This window comes from Staurois parvus, unplaced genomic scaffold, assembly GCF_062004578.1.
Source record: "Staurois parvus isolate SC_StPar_1 unplaced genomic scaffold, SC_StPar_1.0 ptg000334l, whole genome shotgun sequence".
Lineage (NCBI taxonomy): Eukaryota > Metazoa > Chordata > Amphibia > Anura > Ranidae > Staurois > Staurois parvus.
This window is the reverse complement of record NW_028318130.1, coordinates 501,062-521,863: the sequence shown is the minus strand read 5'-3', so window position 1 is coordinate 521,863 and position 20,802 is coordinate 501,062. Positions and strand designations below refer to the sequence as shown.

Sequence of the window (20,802 nt, the reverse complement as noted above, 5' to 3'; positions counted from 1 at the left end):
AAAAATAATTCCCTAATCACATGTAAAAAAAAATGTAAAGAAAAAAGCATTTTTCCTTGCACATGATTGGATGATGGAAGTCAGCAGAGCTTCCCCTCATTTACTAAGTTCTGGATCAATGGCACTTGCAAAATGCTCAGTCTTTGTGCATTTTGGTAAATCCACCCCAATACATGCATTAAAACAGGGCTCGACAAATCCCAGGCTCCAGGTTGCCTTGGTGACTAGAAATTGCGTCCTGGCGCCAATGTTTACCCACTGACTTCAATGGGAAATCGGGAAAATTATTTTCAATGGCGCCTAAAACATGGTGTGGTTTTGCTGTGATTGTCATGTGGCAAATCGCATCATGTGAAGTCCCGAGCGCTGACAACCAACGCTACGCTAAAAAAACTGGCTCCTAACTTTTTTAGCTGGCTCAGAGATTCAAAGCAAATTTGTCAAGCCCTGTAGTAAAATTGTCTCCTGTCATTTCACCAGATATTTTTGTGTAATATACAAGCATATACAGTGCATTCATAAAGTATTCAGACCCTCTTCACTTTTTTCAATTTTGTTATGTTGCAGCCAGATTTTACAGTTTACATTTTTTTTTTCTCTCTCTCATTAATCTACACTCGGTACCCCATAATGACAAAGTGAAAACAGAATTTTAGAAAGTTCGGTGAATTTATTAAAAAAAAAAAAACCTGAAATATCACATGTACTAAGTATGTACCTTTACTCGGTACTTTGTTGAAGCACCTTTGGCAGCAATTACAGCCTCAAATCTTTTTGGACATGATGCACACACCTTGTATTGGGGGGTTTTCTGCCTTTCTTTGCAAATCCTCTCAAGCTCAGTCAGGTTTGATAGGGACCATTGGTGGACAGACATTTTCAGGTCTCCAGAGATGTTCAATAAGGTGTGTGACCAGAGCAATACAGTGTTACCATAGTGACACTGTACTACTCTGGGGAGGTAATCAGGATTTTTTTTTTTAACACACTGATTGCTTGTAGCAATGAAAATCCCTGTTTTAAGCAACAATTTTTAATGAATGGCATCCATTTATCCAGTGTGTGCGATTGTGAAGCTGGAATTGTCCACAGATATCACATGGTACAGGTGCACTGTGATTGACCCTGTCTGTATCATGTGATCACTGACCAATCCAAAAAATAAACACAATAGTACACAATGAATGGCTATTGTGTACAATGGTTGCGATCTGCTGTGATTGGTACCAGCATTGGCCTAGTACACTGATCTGTCATCCGCTGTGTCTGGTAGACACAGTGGGTGACGAATTGTGGCCCGATCCTGGGAGGATGTCATATGACATCCACCCAGGATGGCAACACTCCTGCTCAACCATCATTCTGTTATAGGCTGGGTAGGAAGCAGTTAAAGAACACTCTTCCAAAACACTTATTATCCAACTGTGAATTTGTTGGATGAGGTTAAAAATTAACAAAATACCAGATTATCTACAAATGTCTTTTTTTAAAAAAAACATACAAAAAAACCCCACACAACCAATTTCTTTCCTCCTAGCTTCTGGTCAATCAACCATTGCCTCCAAGTATATTGTCCCTTCCCCTGCATCTTAAAATCTGTAGATCCACATATAGTGGCTTTCCATTTCAGACCACGCCTCCTGACCATAAGTAAAAGGTCTGTCAATCTCAGATGTAGTCATCCGTGAACAACCACCACATAAAGTGGAACTAAAGTCAACATTGCAGTAGGTGGGCACTTATCATAATCTGCAAGTATGCAAGCTCCCCCTTCAGCAATCCAGTGTCTGCAGTATCCCTTGTAGCTTCTTCCCTGCCAATTACAGCTTTGCCTGGCCTTCCTGTTCTTTTTCTTCTGACCTGGCATCTTTTGACCATTGTGATTGGCTAAAAAACCAGGTTCAATTTAGTGAACAATTAGAAGAAAATTGCTGGAAAGTAAAGCTATCGCTTTTATGGCAGAAAATATTTTTCAAGAGCTCAGTTCTGCTTTAACCTGGCTCCTTATTAACACTGAGGTCACCCACTCATGCAGTATAATATCACTATACATGCTCTCTAGATATCTTTTGTTGTCTGCTGTACAATATTCACATCTCAAAAAAATGGACAAAAAGTGCTTTCCGCTAAATTTCACAATTTATCAAGTTGTGCATGGACTGAGACTAAAATACAGTTTCCCTTAAAACGTACCGAAATCCCCCCAAAAATAAATTGCAGCATACCGATCCTTAGGTAAGGTGACTGAAACAGAAACAAAGTTTGTTTTGGATATTTCTCTTTTAATTTTATTTTTTTTGTATGCTGTTTAACATATCCCCGAAAACTATCTCTGTAAATTATTTTCTTGCAAAGAAGCAGATTAATGTGCAGAATCTTAAAAAACCACAACTGTTTGCTCTTAAAAGTACGGATTTGCATTCCTATTACCTTGTCATGACTGGGAAGAACGGTACTCATAGGATTGGAGTTAAACCAGCATGAAAGCATTATTCCTTGTGACTAATGATGACATTATCTGGTTTCAGATGTTCTGAAGGACACCCTTGGTCTTCAGCTCGTAGGCCCATATGATATTCTTTCTGGTAAACACACCTCATCTAAGAAAAATTCTGATGTGAATTATAATCTGCACTGGAGGTTTTTTTATGATCCCCCAGAATTTCAGACCATTATTGCTGGAGACAGCAGGACACAATTTCACATGGGATACTACAGGTAAGAAATATGAAAGGGCTCTCTGCAAATATTACATTGAACAAGTGCAGGTCTGGAGCAGTTTGTCATTATATCAATAGAGAGCTTTTCCTATGCATCAAAATTTTGTATATATTTTAAACATTTGGCATTGTGCAGTCTCCTATTGCATCTATATCTTATGTATGTCAAAGATCTTTGTCCATTTACGTTTTTCAGAGATTCTCCAGAGGAGATGCCGGCTTTTGTTGGCACTAATGAAGCCATTAAAGGGTGCCTCATCACTCCAGCTGGAGATAATGTGTTCTCTTCTGTCAAGTAAGTGCCCCTCACTTTAGAATTTTTTTTGTTTAAGGAGTGATTTTTTTTTGTTTTATTTTTATAAGCTTTTTTTCTTCTAGGCTATTTGCAACAAAGAAGTTAAAAGACATTTCTGATAAGAAAACCGTTGCCGCAATAAAAGCATTGATACAGAAACTTACAGCAGCAGCAGATAAATTGGGTTACTCTTTGGAGCAGAAATCAAATTCCATGAAACGGAGAGAGAAGAAAGTTAGTACCTCCTATTTTCTGGTTTGTTTGTTTTTTTTCTGGTTTTGTACACATTGAAATCTGCATTTAGTACTCAGTTTAATTTTTGTACAAAAAAGATTACGTAGTGTAAAGTAAATTCTGTATTCCCAAAATATTAGTGCGACGCTCTAAATAATAAAGTAATAATCAACAGAAAAGTCCATAAATTAAAGTCCTTCTGTTATCACCATGTGAATTAAATCAAGGTTGCAAGAAAATCATCACGTGACTGTTCAAATAATTTCTCCAGTGTGCCGTGCTCCCCCTTCAGGTGTGCACTCACCAGAATTATTTGCCTTCCATTCTCATGGTTGGCAAATGCGCTTTTTGTATATACAGTGGGGCAAAAAAGTATTTAGTCAGCCACCAATTGTGCAAGCTCTCCCACTTAAAAAGATGAGAGAGGCCTGTAATTGGCATCATAGGTAGACCTCAACTATGAGAGACAAAATGAGAAAAAAAATCCTGACAATCACATTGGCTGATTTGGAAAGAATTTATTTGAAAATTATGGTGGAAAATAAGTATTTGGTTCATCTCAATACTTTGTTATATATCCTTTGTTGGCAATGACAGAGGTCAAACGTTTCCTGTAAGTCTTAACAAGGTTGGCACACACTGTTGCTGGTATGTTGGCCCATTCCTCCATGCAGATCTCCTCTAGAGCAGTGATGTTTTGGGGCTGTCGCTGGGCAACACAGACTTTCAACTCCCTCCAAAGGTTTTCTATGGGGTTGAGATCTGGAGACTGACTAGGCCACTCCAGGACATTGAAATGCTTCTTACAAAGCCACTTCTTCATTGCCCGGGTGGTATGTTTGGAATCATTGTCATGTTGTAAGACCCAGCCACGTTTCATCTTCAATGCCCTTGCTGATGGAAGGAGGTTTGCACTCAAAATCTCACAATACATGGCCCCATTCATTCTGTCCTGTACATGGATCAGTCGTCCTGGTCCCTTTGCGGAGAAACAGCCCCAAAGCATGATGTTGCCACCCCCATGCTTCACAGTAGGTATGGTGTTCTTTGGATGCAACTCGGCATTCTCTCTCCTCCAAACACGACGAGTTGTGTTTCTATCAAACAGTTCTATTTTGGTTTCATCTGACCATATGACATTCTCCCAATCCTCTTCTGGATCATCCAAATGCTCTCTAACAAACTTCAGACGGGCCTGGACATGTACTGGCTTAAGCAGGGAGACACTGGCAGTGCAGGATCTGAGTCCCTGGTAGCGTAGTGTGTTACTGATGGTAGCCTTTGTTATGTTGGTCACAGCTCTCTGCAGGTCATTCACTAGGTCCCCCCGTGTGGTCCTGGGATTTTTGCTCACCGTTCTTGTGATCATTTTGACCCCACGGGGTGAGATCTTGTGTGGAGCCCCAGATTGAGGGAGATTATCAGTGGTCTTGTATGTCTTCCATTTTCTAATTATTGCTCCCACAGTTGATTTGTTCACACCAAGCTGCTTGCCTATTGCAGATTCAGTCTTCCCAGCCTGGTGCAGGTCTACAATTTTGTTTCTGGTGTCCTTCGACAGCTCTTTGGTCTTCACCATAGTGGAGTTTGGAGTGTGACTGTTTGAGGTTGTGGACAGGTGTCTTTTATACTGATAACAAGTTCAAACAGGTGCCATTGATACAGGTAATGAGTGCAGGACAGAGGAGCCTCTTAAAGAAGAAGGTACAGGTCTGTGAGAGCCAGAAATCTTGCTTGTTTGCAGGTGACCAAATACTTATTTTCCACCATAATTTGCAAATAAATTCTTTCCAAATCAACCAATGTGATTGTCTGGATTTTGTTTCTCAATTTGTCTCTCATAGTTGAGGTCTACCCATGATGCCAATTACAGGCCTCTCTCATATTTTTAAGTGGAAGAACTTGCACAATTGGTGGCTGACTAAATACTTTTTTGCCCCGCTGTATGTATATTTCTCCAGAGGGAAGATGATTTCTCAAGTCACAAAATGATTCCTTCCAGGAATGATTCAAACTCTCCAATATATTATTGCCTCTTATGGTAACTCTCCACAAACCTCACATAAAAGAAAAAAGAGACCCGACATGGTGCAGTACCATTTAAAACCATTTAATCTCTGCCCAAGAATCTCACTTACAAGATAATTGAATAAAACAAACCCAAAGATATGAAAGTATCCATGTATCGGTAGTATCAGAGAGGGAAGACCGCACAATGCTCTCACCACTGCCGATCCTCGCTCTGGAACAGTCTCGCATCACTTCCGGTTCCAATGCTCGTCACTTCCTGTTGCCGCTTAACCAATCCCTTAAGGCTTGGCCTTGTTTTATTCAATTATATTGTAAGTGAGATTCTTGGGCAGAGAGCAGTGGAGAGTTACCATCAGAGGCAATAATATATTGGAGAGTTTGAATCATTCCTGGAAGGAATTGTTTTGTGACCTGGAAATAATCTTCCCTCTGGAGGAATATTCATATATACAAAAGCGCATCTGCCGACCATGAGAATGGAGGGCAAATTCTGGTGAGTGCACACCTGAAGGGGGAGCACGGCACACTGGCGAAATTATTTGAACAGTCGTGGTGATTTTCTTGCAACCTTGATTTAATTTACATGGTGATTACAGAAGAACTTTAATTTATGGACTTTTCTGTTGATTATCATTTTTATTTACAGAGCGCCGCACTAATATTTTGGGAATACAGAATATGATTTGTTAATTTATGTGGTGGAATGTGGCAGCTGATTATTTTGATTTAATTTATTTTGGGGCATTTTTTATTTAGCGCAGTTTGTGTTTTGAGGGTCAATTCTTTGGCCCAGATAAATACGGTGGTTTATATGCCAAATATGTCAATCCTCAAAACTGCATGCATCTGCAAAATGGCAAAATATTACAGTACCCAGATTTATTAATAGATGATGCCTTTTGCAGCTGATCAGTTTGGAGCTAGCTGTAATTGAGGGGACTGGAATTATTGCTCTCATTCCAGCATATACAACAATACCAAATATGGTACAATTGTTTACATATACAAGTGTTTGCATTTTTTTGTTTAATTTAACTTGATCTTCTGTAGCTGCTTTATACCTGGATTTTCAGCAGGGATTTTGAAAGCTCTGCACTAGAAAAACTCAGGGCTACGCATTTTGCGTTCACGCTCAGCAGCGGCGATCATAAAACAGATGTTCCTTGATCTCCTCTTGGTCACCATCCTGACAATAGTTGTTGTGCTACTAGGGGAGTTAGATGATAGCCATTTGATGGCGGGTCTCTTTGCTCTGGTAAGATTGTGCTGTAGTGCAGATTCTCAAGTGGAGGATTGGTGTTAATTTCATAGTCCACTGTTGTTCTGTATGCTCTGATAGATGTCAGTACTACAGAAGCTTCAACAGTGCTGTGTGGGTGAAAAGAAGTATCAGATTTATTGGTAGGCAAATAGTCCTTTTGAGTGGGCTAATCTCTGCTGTTGTGAGGTTGAGTATCACACACTGGTCTGTATTTGTTGGCAACCTCTTTCCTTTTGATTGGGTACCCTCTTTGCCCTGCATTTCCTTGAGCAGAGCCCATGAAGGATGGGAGAGTGACATTGAAGGAAGTTCTCTTTTTGTAAGAGAAGGTCCAAAATAAAAAACAAAAACATGAAATGTTTTAAGATATCTGTGGATTAGCAGAGGCTTCTGAATCAGATTATGAATTACCTGAACTGGCATCCACAGTTCAAATGTTCAGACAATTGATCTTGCATTGGCATGAAAACATTGAGACTCAGTTGTCTGCATGTCCATGTGTAAACAGTTATTAATACTGTCATCGCTGACTTTTGATTTTTCTTGCTTGAAAGAGGAAATCCGTTGATATCTTGTAACATTGTCATCCAGTATCTTATATCCATGAGCTTTTCCTAGATCAGAATGAACCAAGTTCATTTGGTTCCACAAGACCTCAGTGGTAAACACGATGCGGTAAAAGCTGCTCTTAAGTACAGCACAACATTTGCAGCAAAAGTTTTAATGGTTCTCCCAATTGGGATGTTTGATTCTAAACCTCTGACAATGCGCTTCTAGTGATGGTCTTTGCTCAAACATTGACCATGGAACAGCAGGTCCACCTCCATGGTTTTTTTTTCGTTTTTGTTTTTTAATCGGATGTAGGTGCAAAGTAGATCCTTAGTGTAATTCTCTCTTTAAAAAAAAACTTTTTTTTTTGTTTTAGTGGCACCAGTGAAAGCAGTAGAGGCTGTGCTGTTATCTGTCATAACTAAAATAGGTGCAGCAATGTGGAATGGGCAAAGGAGAGGCGTACGATTATTGTTGGTGTGTATGTGTCACCTAGGTTTATCACATACATCTGTGGGGCTCCAGGGTTTGACTGATGTGGAGAAAGCAAACTTGTATTCTCAGAACCGTAAGTCCTGTTCTGGAGCCCAGAGGCTTTTGTAGTGCTTTGGGTGGGATTAGGTCTCCTTTCCTAAGTTCACATTGTACCTGATAGCCAGGTTTGGTTGTTGCTGGGAGAAAACACTTCCTGCTGACAGAACATTAAAATAGTACAAATGTTGCCTGGTTGTTTTGGGATACACTGTTAGATGTTTTGGTAAGTAGATCCTTTGTTCCTATGGAGGTCATTGCCTTACTTCTGTTTGGTTAGACAGGAAGTCAGGTAAAGTCTTTCCAACAGGCACACAGACAGCAATAAAAACCTGACCCGAGTTTATAACCCTTGCTCCTAAGTGACACAAAACGCATTTTGTCTGAAGTTTGGATACTTACCTTTTTTGTGTTTTTTTTTTTTTTTTTTTTTTGTTCCATTAAAAAATTATGAGCATAACTAAACTGATTTGGAGCAGATCTTTGTGTATGATATTCAATTTTGATTTATTTTCCTGTAACTCTGTCCACCTTGTCTGCACCCCATTCTCATTATATCAGGCGGTGACCAAGTCATTCCATGGTGCTGGTCTGGTGGTCCCTGTAGATAAGAATGATGTTGGATACAGGGAACTTCCTGAAACAGACGGTAAGTTTTTTTTTTTTTTTTTTTTTTTTTTCTATTTACACTATTTATGCATAGTTATCTGCCTCACCTACCCCCTCTGCTGCCTCATTTGGCACCTTTCGATGGGGAGGGGGGAGCAAGTACCTGGTTTTGACAGGTACCCGCTCCCACTTCTGGCTCAGTTCGGCGTGGCTAACTGAGCCGGAAGTTTACAGTTCTGGAGACCTCACTTACAAAAAGATTCTGATAAGATAGAACGAGTCTAGAGATGCGTAACAAAAGTGGTGAAAGGTCTGAGGGATAAAACATACCAAGAGCGATTTCAGAAACTTAATATGTACAGTTTGGAGGAGAGAAGGGAAAGAGAAGACATGACTGAAACTTTTATATACATCAAGGGGTGTGAATAAGGTTCAAGAGGGCAGTGTTCATTAGGGAATTCTCATACAATGAGATATGATTCACCATGGTGGTGGTTACACCGATCAAATCTATCCAGGCACCACTCCATTGCTCCAGACCCAATTGCGATATTAACATCGGATGCCAGGCACCAGGGCTGGGATGTCCACTATGACACCTTGCAATGTAGACAGAATGTAAATTCCAAACTTCCACTCTGGTGTCAAACCTTTTTAAATCTGAACAGCCTTCATACATCTTCAGACTTTCTCTCCCCTGCTGCAAGGGAGTTCAGATAAGGATGGACAACAGAACAGTGGTGTCATACATTCATAAGAAGGGAGGAACACGCAGCAGATCATGTTGCAAGAACTTTCATCTTCATCCTCCTGAATTCGAAGTTGCTGCAGAGGCTGAATGTGGTGTTGATAGCTCAACCTGATTGTATGAAGATTGGGCTCCAAAAATTCTCAAGTCTAGACATTTCTGAAGCTGTAATTTTCATCTTTAATGAAGGCTTAAAGCCTACAATTTGTGGCTGTCAATCACTGGTTCCCGGACGGTAATTAGAGGACTGTTTTGTTTACTAATCGAACAGCACAGCCATCCAGAGCAGTGTGATTACAGTGAAACACACACTAACCCCTAGTAAAACACTCCCTGCTCACAGTTAACCCTTTGATCGACCCTCGTGTTAACCCCTTCCTGCCCAGTGCCATTAGTACAGTGGCAGTACTTTTTTTTTGCACTGATCATTGTATTGGTGTCACTGGGGATGTCAGTGACACCAAGTCAGCTCCCCCCCCCCCCCAACCAGTGTCAGAATGTACGATGCAGTGCCGCTATAAGGCGCTGATTGCTGCCATTACTGGTAAAAATAAAAAATCCCAGTATATAAAACGCCATTTGTAAACACTATAACTGTAATGTAAACCAATTAATTTACACATATTGGTCTTTTTTCTTTTTTTTTTTTTAGCAAAGACATATAGCAGAATACAATTTGGCCTAAATTTATGACAAATTTGATTTTTTTTAAAAAAAATTTACTGGACATGTTTTAATCGCAAATAGTCAAAAATATTGTTTTTTTCTCAAAATTGTCTTTTTTTTTTTTTTTCCTTTATAGCGCAAAAAATAAAAAATGCACAGGCGATCAAATGCCACCAAAAGAAAGCTCAATTCCTGGGAAAATAAAGGATGTACATTTCATTTGGTCGCAGCATTGCATGACCACGCAATTGTCAGTTAAAGTGATGCAGCGCCTTAAAAAAAAAAAAAAAAGCCTGGTCAGGAAGGGGGGGGGGAATCCTCAAAAGGGCAAGTGGTTAAAGGCAGGAAGATCTGTGGAGTCTGGTCAAGTGCATGGCCACCCTATTTTTCCACAGAGAGTTTGACCTCCCGGACGGTATTCCTGAGGTTAAGTTTCAGTACCAAAAGCAGTAACCCCGAGCTACACTCGGGATTACCCTGCAGCGTTGCTCAGGGATTCCCTCGATCACTTACATTGTCCTTTGCTTCCGCAATGTCCCCCCTGCAACGTCCCCGCCATCTCCTCCGGCCGATGCCGGCATTTGTCTTCCGGGTTCCGTTCCCTGCGAGCATCGGGACGTACGGGGGACGGAACCAGCGGGAAATTCACACATTTTAGAAATGACATTCACTCAATGCACTAAAAGCACATAGTATACCATTACTATATCAAACCATTTCATATACATTTTGTCCCTAGTGCTTTGTCCTGTGCCCTGCCTGCATTTTTTTTGTTCTTTCTGCCTGGAAACTGAGAAAAGTCCATGGCGTCCAAAAAGCATCCCTTTAGGTCAAAAGCGCTTTTAGACCAGCTAGAGAACAGCGATAATAAATTAGAACCACTTGCAGAATTGAGTGATAATGATTTGTGGGGAAATTCGTCATCAGACACTGAAAACAATTTTGCAACTAAGCTCAATGATGTGCGAACTTGGCGCTCTATTTCAAATTTCAGTGTTTTTGGTTTGATTATATTATTGAATTAAATTTATATTATTTTTTTATTATATTATGATTTTGTGTTTCAAATTTTCATACCTGGGATCTTTACTAGACTCTTGTTCGGACAGATTTCAGTGAGTTATTCCTAAGAATTACAGGCATACAATAATAAAACTATATATTTCCATGCAAAAAAAGTACCGCTTTGAGCACAGAAATAATGACATACCGTATTTTTCGCTCCATAAGACGCACCTAGGTTTTAGAGGGGAAAAACAAGAAAAAAAAAATATTCTGAACCAATGGACTGCAGACTCAGTACAGGAGATGACCAGAGACTGCGGACACAGTACAGGAGATGACCAGAGACTGCGGACACAGTACAGGAGATGACCAGAGACTGCGGACACAGTGCAGGAGATGACCAGAGACTGCGGACACAGTGCAGGAGATGACCAGAGACTGCGGACACAGTGCAGGAGATGACCAGAGACTGCGGACACAGTGCAGGAGATGACCAGAGACTGCGGACACAGTGCAGGAGATGACCAGAGACTGCGGACACAGTGCAGGGAATGACCAGAGACTGCGGACACAGTGCAGGGAATGACCAGAGACTGCGGACACAGTGCAGGGAATGACCAGAGACTGCGGACACAGTGCAGGGAATGACCAGAGACTGCGGACACAGTGCAGGGAATGACCAGAGACTGCGGACACAGTGCAGGGAATGACCAGAGACTGCGGACACAGTGCAGGGAATGACCAGAGACTGCGGACACAGTGCAGGGAATGACCAGAGACTGCGGACACAGTGCAGGGAATGACCAGAGACTGCGGACACAGTGCAGGGAATGACCAGAGACTGCGGACACAGTGCAGGGAATGACCAGAGACTGCTGACCTTTGGGGAGGGAGGGGGAGCGGGTACCTGAATTTGACAGGTACCCGCTCCCACTTCCGCGGAGTTGTCCTTCCTTCCTTCTTCCCAGGCCGGCTTCTGTGACAGCCGGGTGCCCACTGCGCATGCGCGAGAAGCTCTGCGCTTTGTGAATGGCCCAGCGCCTTCTGGGACCTGTCATGTGTCCCAGAAGACACCGGATCATTCACAAAGCACATGCGCAGTGGGCACCCGGCTGTCACAGAAGACAGCGCGGGAAGACTGTGCAGCGCTGGAGCGGGGAACAGGTAAGGCCCTGCAGGAAAGAACAGCTGAGCGGCCGGCCCGGTATTCTGACATGGTGGCTGCAGAAATACCGGACCGGCCGCTTTATATTCGCTCCATAAGACGCACTGACATTTTCCCCCCTTTTTTTGGGGGAAAAAAGTGCGTCTTATGGAGCGAAAAATACGGTAATCAGACTGCTAGGGAGGTTAAAGTGAAAGAAGGGAATAGGTCCAGGTTCATATGGCTGTTATAGTCTAGCAATGGATACCATATTTTAAAAAATGTAGTGTATGGTTAAGTATTGTAGTGAGTTTCTTGTGCATCATGCTGCCCATCACATCTTTTACCCTGTGCTTTGGGAGTCATGTACCAGCTAACGGGAAAGCACTTTGTTTTCTTGCGCTAATGTTAAACGAGCATCTTGCCGCTTTAACCCAAATTTTATTCCAGTCAGCTATGTCTAGGTATTCGCCAAGATCCCTCTGCCATTTCTCCATTTTGGACCGTTGAACCCATCTGAGAAGCAGACCAACCTCATGTTAGATGTTGAAAACACCTTGAAATCATACATTGCAGCATTTGCAGGAATCAGATCTTTTGAGGCTCTTTTTTCCTTATGCTTCTCAAATTCAGAAAAGGCCAGCCAGCCTTGACAAGAACCATAGCATCTTGGCTAGTGAAGCTAAATAACAAATCTTACAAAATCAAAACCCTTCCTGCACCAAAGGAGATCAAGGCACACCTGGCAAGAGAAATGGCAACAACATAGACAGCACTCTCAAAGGTCTCAGCTAAGTCTATCTGCAAGGCTCCATCTGGTCTTCATGATGAAGCACATTTTATGAACCACTTCAGAACTGATCCAGGAGCTCTTGCAATAGTGAAATTCATAAGAAGCATCAGTTTGTCCAATATTAAATAAATTATGTGTTGGCAGCACCCTCCTATTTGTGTGCTTATCATATTCCATTGTGTGCTGCTATGATGCGCCAGAAAAACAGAAAATGTTTTGTTCACATTTTTCCAATTTTCCTTTCCTGGTGCATGCAATAATTCTTTTATATCACATTGGTATATGTGAAAGTGGTCCATGCATTATTTGGAGGTAACCCAGTCATCCTATACTTTGGTAAATGTTTTTTTTTTTGGGGGGGTAACAGCTAGACTCATAAAGTGGAAGAGCTGCATTGACTAGACCAATGTAAGCACTAAGGCTTACTTCCAGTTTATTACAATAGTTTTCCTAGCATAGAACAGAACTAAAATTGTCCTTACTGCATGAGTGGGACCCATTGGTTCCAACAGACAAGTGGATACATTTAAAGGGATTGGATTGTGGTCAGCTCTATAATAAAATGGGCTATATCAGACCAGAATAATTGTATGGCAGGGCATTCCCAGAACCTATGAAAATAACCCGCAGAGTCTTGGAGACATATCCAACATGTGCTGGGGCAAAGGGATTTATCTTGTGCAACCTCTGTGGGGTTAAATAGATCCTATAAAGTATTTTAATTGTATTCATCTTTCCATGGCAGAAACTGGATGAAGTGGTGGGTAGTCCCATACATCTTCTAGTCCTCTGTATCAAGCCCTGGGATGCATCTCTGCTATCTAGAGCGTAAGGTTTCCAGGCCCTTGTGGACGTTTGGTTGCAGGACCTTGTAAATTGTAGAGAAAGATTTAGTTGGTGATTTGCTTCATAAAAGTGACTTGATCTTGAAGTTGGTTAACTCCCAGAACTCTCTTGCACCAAACTGTAATTAATATGAGTGACAAGTTGTGCCAAAAAAAAAAAAAAGTATTAGGGAGATCCTATTGCTCTTCCAATTTATCAAATGTTAAAAAGATGCATTTTTCATGTATATGGCCAAGACCTCTTCTATGCCCAAAAGGCAAAGTCTGCAACAGGAAAGTATTGTGGCAATTTAGGGTTTAGCTAATGGTTCCCTAATATTTACATGAATGACTGAGGGGAGTTATGGATGCAAGTTTTATAGATATCTTCAATGGGGGAGGAGCATTAACCCATTGTGTGCTGCCATGTAGATGTAACCAGAACGGAAAATTCTGGAAAGGTTGGTATACAATTTTTTTTTTTTTTTCTTTCAGTTTTTAACCTACATATTTCCCCCATTGCATCTGCAAGCCAGTAATTATTGTCTTGTCAAATCCACTAGAACTTTAGGTAAGAAGAAATTTTATAGACACTAACTAAAGTATCGGTTAAAGAAAAACACTATTTTGAAGCCATCTATGCTTCTAAATAAACAATATAGTTAACTTGCAGTATAACCTTGTGTCTACTTGCAAGTAACATATTAAATGTTTGTTTTTTTTTTCCTTTTAGGAAATCTTAAGAAAATTTGCAAAGCCATTGTGGAAGCGCCTACTGATGATGTGAGAATGAAAGCCTTTGCTCCTATTCAGGAAATGATCACTTTTGTTCAGTTTGCAAATGATGAGTGCGATTACGGTATGGGTTACGAGCTGGGGATTGACCTCTTCTGTTATGGATCACATGTGAGTAGTTGTTTGTGCCTTGGATCAATGGAATTTTATTATATTAATGGAAAAATTAAGATATTACGTTTACCTGTAAAATTCTTTTTCTTTAAGCACATTACGGGACACAAAGCATTGTCAGAATCCTTATGACAGGTGCTGCCACCTTCAGGTGTTTGGACACTGGCACAAAAGGCAGGAAGTTGCCTTCTAGGCATACCCCTTCCTTGTTGGACAAGGCTTTAGTTTTGTAATAAGCTATAAACCACAAGACAAAGGGACTGTATCCCATGGTTTACTCCAAGAAAAGGATTTTACAGGTAAACCAGGAATCCTAATTTGTTATACATCACAAGACACAGAGCCTTCAGAACCCTTATAACCAGGATGTCCCAAAGCGTTAAATATGAGGGGAGGGCAACACAACAGCAAGGCAATAGGTCCCAAACAACCCAGAACAGAGTAAAACCTCTCGTAGCCACCTGCAATACACTTTGACCAAAGGTAGAGTCCTCAGTGGCTGTAACATCCAGCTGGTAAAACTTTACAAACTTGAGCTACGAAAGATTGATAACGAATAGCCCAGGAAGCACCAGCACTACTGGTAGAATGAGCCATCACCAAAAATGGAAATGGCATGAACCGCATCCAAAGTGTGGATAGCCTTGTCCCCTGGTGTATGCGGTTTAGGATCAAAAGACGGCAGCACAAATTCCTCATTGAAGTGGAAATTTAAAAAAATAAAAATAAAAAACACCTTTGGTAAGACAGACGGCTGAGGGTGAAGAACCACCTTGTCACGGTGGAGCACCAGAAACAGGTCCTTACAGGAAAGGGTAGACAATTCTACAAGCCGAAGTAATGGCAACCAGAAAAATAACCACCTGCATTAAAAGGAAGATCCCAGATGGATTCAACTGGAGATGATGCAGAGAGTACCAAGTTAAGATCCCAGAGTTAAGGTATTAGTCCTGACCAGTGGAGCAATACGTGTGGCACCCTGCACAAGGGCATGCACCAGGGAATGTGAAGTAATCAGCCTTTGAAAAAAATATTGCCAAGGCTGAAATCTGCCGTCTTGTTTGTACTCAGCCAATCTCAGATTCACTCCAAATTAGAGAGAGGCCTAAATGTGTTCTCATACAAAGGAGTATAAGATTTCCATGTCTTATTGTAAATCTTCTTGAAGTTGCCTTGCTAGCTTTCAAAGGATAGGCATGAATGATTAATAGACTCTCCTGTCTCTCACGACTCTGGCTACAACAGCCATGCCTTTAAAGCAAGCGACTGTAAAAGATGGAAGATTGGACCGAGGAACAGAAGGTCATGTCAGTCTAGAAGGATTCAAGGACCGTCCACTGCTGATGATGTCGGAATACCACGTTCTTCTGGGCCAAGCCAGACTGCTAGAATTACTAGAAGTCCTTCCTTTGGAAACCTACAAAGCAGATGAGGTAAAAGTTGCAGTGGGGGAAAGGCATAAATCTGGGAGAACTGGTCCCATGATGTCACCAGAGCATCCCCTGCAAACACTTGAGAATCCTTTTATCCTGGACATGAACCTATCCAGCTTTGCACTGAACCTAGATCCCAGAAGATCCACATCAGAGATGCCCCACCGTCAAGTTCCCCAAACAGCTTCAGGTGCAGAGCCCACTACCTGGAGCCGGTTGTTGACAGCTGAGGAAATCTGCCTGACAATTCTCCACCCCTAGAATATGCATGGCGGACAGTGTGGGAACATGAAGTTCTGCCCAAGACCGGATGAGACCCACTTTTTCCTGAGCTGCCCAACTGCCTCCTTGATGATTTATGTATGCCACGGTCTGACTAGAGCCTTCAGCTTTACCAACCAATGTAGAACAAGACAAATCGCCCTCTGGTCCAATATGTTGATGGGCATTGACCTCTCCTGCAGTGACCAAGTTCCCTAGACTGAAAGACTGTCCAGAACTACCACCCCATCCTGACAGACTGGTGTTTATCAGAACCTTCCAGGAGATTGTTCCATTCACAAGGATATCCACCAGTCCAGAGCCAGAAACTTGCTGGTATGTAAAGACATCAAAGAGTCCCAACAACTGTGTTGTCTTGCCCATGCCCTCAACATTAAGCTGTAGAGGCCTGGAATTAAAATAGGCAAAGGTTACTGCCTCGAAGGAGGCTATCTTTCCGAGAACTTTCATGCAGAGTCAAATTGAGGGATTTGTCAGTGTCCTGAGGAAGTGCAACCGAGTCCGTAGAACAAGACGCTTTTCTGGATTGCTCCCTCAGTAGTAAGTTGTGCGGCTCCCCTATAATAGGAATACCTTGGGTCTGTGGGAGCCCTAGAACCAGAGCCGGGACCTTGGTGAACACCCTGGGAGGTGTGGACAGGCCGAATGGGAGGGCCTTACATTGAAACTGGTGATTCTCCACCGCAAACAGCAAAAACCTGGAGATAAGCAACCTTGTTATCCACCGCTGCTAGGAAATCTCCCTACTGGGGGGAATTCCCCTTGAAAAGGTAAACATTCCACATGCCTCTTGTAGTGTGGCTCCACTGACCAACACTTCAGCCATAGAATCCTGTGTATGTGTACGAACAAACGTCCCAGATGAAAAAATTGTTGTTTGAAGTTCATAAGTGCGTCCACTCAGAAAATGAATGCACAAGGAAAATTTTCAGGTTCCTGATATGTGGAGAGTCAGAGCTGCAAGGAAGACACTGAACCCCAAGGTATATAGTGCACAAAGAGGCTAAATCAAGATTCCTTCTTGCCTGACAAAGGTATTTGGGGTCCCTCACCCCCTACATCACCTTCTTTCTACCGTGTATTGAGACCCTCTTTGAACATAGCAGTCCCAGTCAGCCAAAAGGGCATGAGTGTCAAAACCACACTAGTGTGCTGGTTACCCCAGGAGATTGACTCTAATTGCCAGTGCCCCACCATCTGCACAAGGAAAGGAAGTGTGTGTGTGTGCATTTCATCCCTGGTATGCTTCCTGTGACCAGTAGTTCCTCAACGCAGTACCTACAAGGAAGGAGTTGCTGAGACCTGTCCATTAAGGAGGGTGCCAAAGTGATCTGCGCTTTGCTGTGACCGTTGTCCCGCTACGCCTTGTAGTTCTGCAACTTATAAGCACACCCTTATTACTGTGAGCTGGCCAGGGAGGCTCATAAAAATAAACTAAACCAAAAATAAAACTACTGCAAAGGGTCCCTAGAACAAATAAAGAAACCCATAGAAAAAAAAAGTGACCACCGTTTACCTTTCCCTGTTGAGGAAGGGACGGGGACAGGATGTCACTGGCAGTGTCACCAGCAGGGCTAGCACAGAGCATTTAATAGTCCAGCTGCTGCACCTCTAGGAGATTGAATCTTCACCCTTAGTGGCAGGCAGTGGCACAAAAGACCTTCAGGGACTTAGTTCCCCAGCTGGGGATCACTAGGCAATATATTATTGCACAAGGTTCTATAACACTGGATCCAGTGCCGCTCACCAACATTACAGGCTGTTCACTCATCTTTCCGTGTGGGGTCTGTGTACCATTCCCTAAAGTGAAGAAAAGTCATAGGAATGGATCTGGATGAAGCCAGTCAACTGATCCGGGATGAAACCATTGAGAAGATAGCTACACAGCTGTGACCATCAACCCCAGACACTAGCAAATAAACTGAAGGGGGAACGTCCTGCCTTTTTTTTTTAACCATTGTCTAGTGACCTGAAGGTGGCAGCATATAACCCTATCTAATTCTACCTGATTCTGAAGATACTGTTTAAATTAGGCTAACACTGCGGGGGTAAATGAACAATGTAAGGTCAACATGGGTAATATGTTATGGGATCTCTCTTAGCTGTAAACGACACTGTAGGACCTCATTCACTGCATTTTATTGCTGGCTGCAGCAAGAATCCATCAGATTCCTGTGGAACGTTTCCCAGGTGGATGCAGATAGTTGCAGTTGTTCAGCTTGTACAAAGCTATGACAGGCTCACAGCAGCCACAGCTGTCCACCAGTTTTGGATGTAGTAGTTCCTCAATATAGGGACAGATGAGCTTTCCTGGACACAACCTGCTTGCATCCAGGGCAACTATCTCTCCTTAACAAGTAATCGCTCTGTGTGATTACACATGACTCTTGATGGCCTGTTGTTTTTGCGCAGACTGAGCTTCTGCAACCGCCTGGGAACTCGGTTGCAGGATTACGCTAGATTTTTGCTGCAACTGGCAATAAAATGCTGTGTGAATGTGGCCTTGGCGTAGAACAGTTTCTCAACCTTTATTCAGCCAACTCACACTCTAAACTTCTGCACAATCTCAAGGCACCCAATTCTAAAATGGAAAATCAAAACTTGTAGATTTACAAAATACAGTGGCATCCACACACATAGAACACCCAACGTTGGAGAGAATTTTTCTTCTAAAGCAAATACAAATTTGCACACTGTTATTGAGTAGTATTCTAACATTTTCTTCCCACTCGCTTGCTCCTCTCTCTCTGTTTCTCTCCATCATTAGCTAATGTAACCCCACTGCTGATGGACAGTGGCAGGGGAAGGGCAAACAATGATGCTATGCAGGCGCCTGATGTCCTCTTTATCAACTGATGTTGTCATTGGTTGTTAGGATGCCAGCAGCTCGAAAGTTGTAATGGTACACAATGAAAACCCATGGCTTTGTGTAACCAAAATGCAGGCTTCATCCACCCTCTGGACTGTATACAATTTGTGAGCAATTTTTAGGTATTTTGCCAGGGTATCCTGGTTGAAAAAGGTTGGTGTAGAAGAAAGGAGTTCGGTAACCTGGAGATAACTTTGTATACACAATGCACGCTATCATTGCAGCATAGGACAATATGAATCTGAAGTAATGGGTTTGAACAGCTGTTTTGTTTTTTTTTCCCCCCTCACAGTACTTTCATAAAGTAGCCAGACAACTCTTACCCCTGGCTTACAAACTCCTGAAGAGGGATCTATTTGCAGAAATAATTGAATCTCACCTGGCAAATCGGAGGAAAGAGCATGTTAACCTGCTTGATGCATGATATGGACTAAAGGCACAGTTTAATGTGTTTTGCTTCTGTTATTAATAATCTGTGTTATTCTATAAAGTTAGTTTTGTAATAAATGCCTTGTATCTATATTTTTGTATTTAGATTGGTTGTAAGATGCTTTAACATATTGGAGAATAGGAATTTAATCTAGCAAAATCTAGGGTTTGTTAACACTGGAGTATAATCATGAACAGTTCCCATACCTAGCACCTGGAGCTCAGAGAGAGTGTTAATAAATAAATATATATATAATTTTTTTTTTTTAACACTGAAATTGTGCTAAGAGTGAGAGGTACTAAATAGGGCATGCTTAAGCAAAACCTGAGTCTACTTTCCCTATATTCACCACACAAGCAGGAGTGTATCAGCTGTACAGTCCTCAGCACACACTTTCATAAAATGAAACCGTTCCATTACATGTTTTTTTGTTTTGTTTTTTCTACACACAGCCTACCTTAAAGTAGAACTTCAGGAGGAATGTTCTTAGAGTGTAGTAGTTAGGAGTCTGAAATATGAAAGTGTTTGTACTCTGCGAAGTAACTTGTACTTTGTAACTCATAATGACCTCTTATTGTCTGTACAAACTCTCAGGTCTTTACTGCTGTTTGTCTAGGAGTGTTTTGAGGATCATTGTTTGCTGTGTAGATGGGGCCCATTACAAATAGGCACATTAACTGTGTGGGTGGGGACACACAAACACACATGCTCATTACACACCGTGATATATTTCAAGCATTTCTTTATTTTAATTTTGAAGATTATGGCTTACAGCTAGTGAAAACCCAAAATTCAGTATATTTGGAAATTGCGGTCCCAGAGTCTGAAGGAAGAGTGGAGAGGCACAGAAGTTGCATGATGTCTAGTGTGAAGTTTCCAGTCAGTGATGATTTGGGGAGCCAAAGTCCAAGTCTAAAGTCAGTGCAGCCCTATACCAGGACATTCTAGAGCACTTCATGCTTCCCTCTGCTGACCAGGTTTATGAAGATGCTGCTTTATTTTCCAGCAGGACTTTGCACCTTTCTACACTGCCAAAAGTACCAGTACCTGGTTTAATAATCAAGGTATCATTGGGCTTGATGGGCCAGCAAACTTACCTAACCTTAACCCCATAGAGAATCTGCGGGGTATTGTCAAGAGCAAGATGAGACACTAGACCCAACAATGCAGATGAGCTGAAGGCCACCATCAAAGCAACCTGGGCTTCCATAACACCTCAACAGTACCACAGGCTGATTGCCTCCATGCCACTCTGCATTGATGCAGTAATTCATGCCAAAGGAGCCCTGACCAAGTATTGAGTGCATATTTCACTGTACATGGACATAATTTTCAGTAAGGCAACATTTCTGCGATAATCTTTTTTTTTTTTTTTGGTCTTATGTATTCTAATTTTCTGCGTTATTAAAATTAGGCTTTTCGCTAGCTGTAAGCCATAATCATCAAAATTAAAAGAAAGAAATGCTTGA

The 20,802-nt window shown here is 41.8% G+C and overlaps 1 protein-coding gene across 2 annotated transcripts in view; it reads left to right on the top strand.

Moving 5' to 3' along the window:
- Positions 1-19,410, top strand: part of HPF1 (histone PARylation factor 1) — a 38,350-nt gene extending 18,940 nt beyond the window's left edge. For both annotated transcript variants that reach the window (XM_089684029.1, XM_089684028.1), the window contains exons 3-8: positions 2,529-2,718; positions 2,917-3,015; positions 3,099-3,249; positions 8,183-8,270; positions 14,144-14,316; positions 19,196-19,410. In XM_089684029.1, coding sequence (XP_089540155.1) covers positions 2,529-2,718; positions 2,917-3,015; positions 3,099-3,249; positions 8,183-8,270; positions 14,144-14,316; positions 19,196-19,327 — 833 coding nt within the window. In that variant the 3' untranslated portion in view covers positions 19,328-19,410. The remainder of the gene's footprint in view (positions 1-2,528; positions 2,719-2,916; positions 3,016-3,098; positions 3,250-8,182; positions 8,271-14,143; positions 14,317-19,195) is intronic.
- The last annotated feature ends 1,392 nt before the right edge of the window (positions 19,411-20,802 follow it).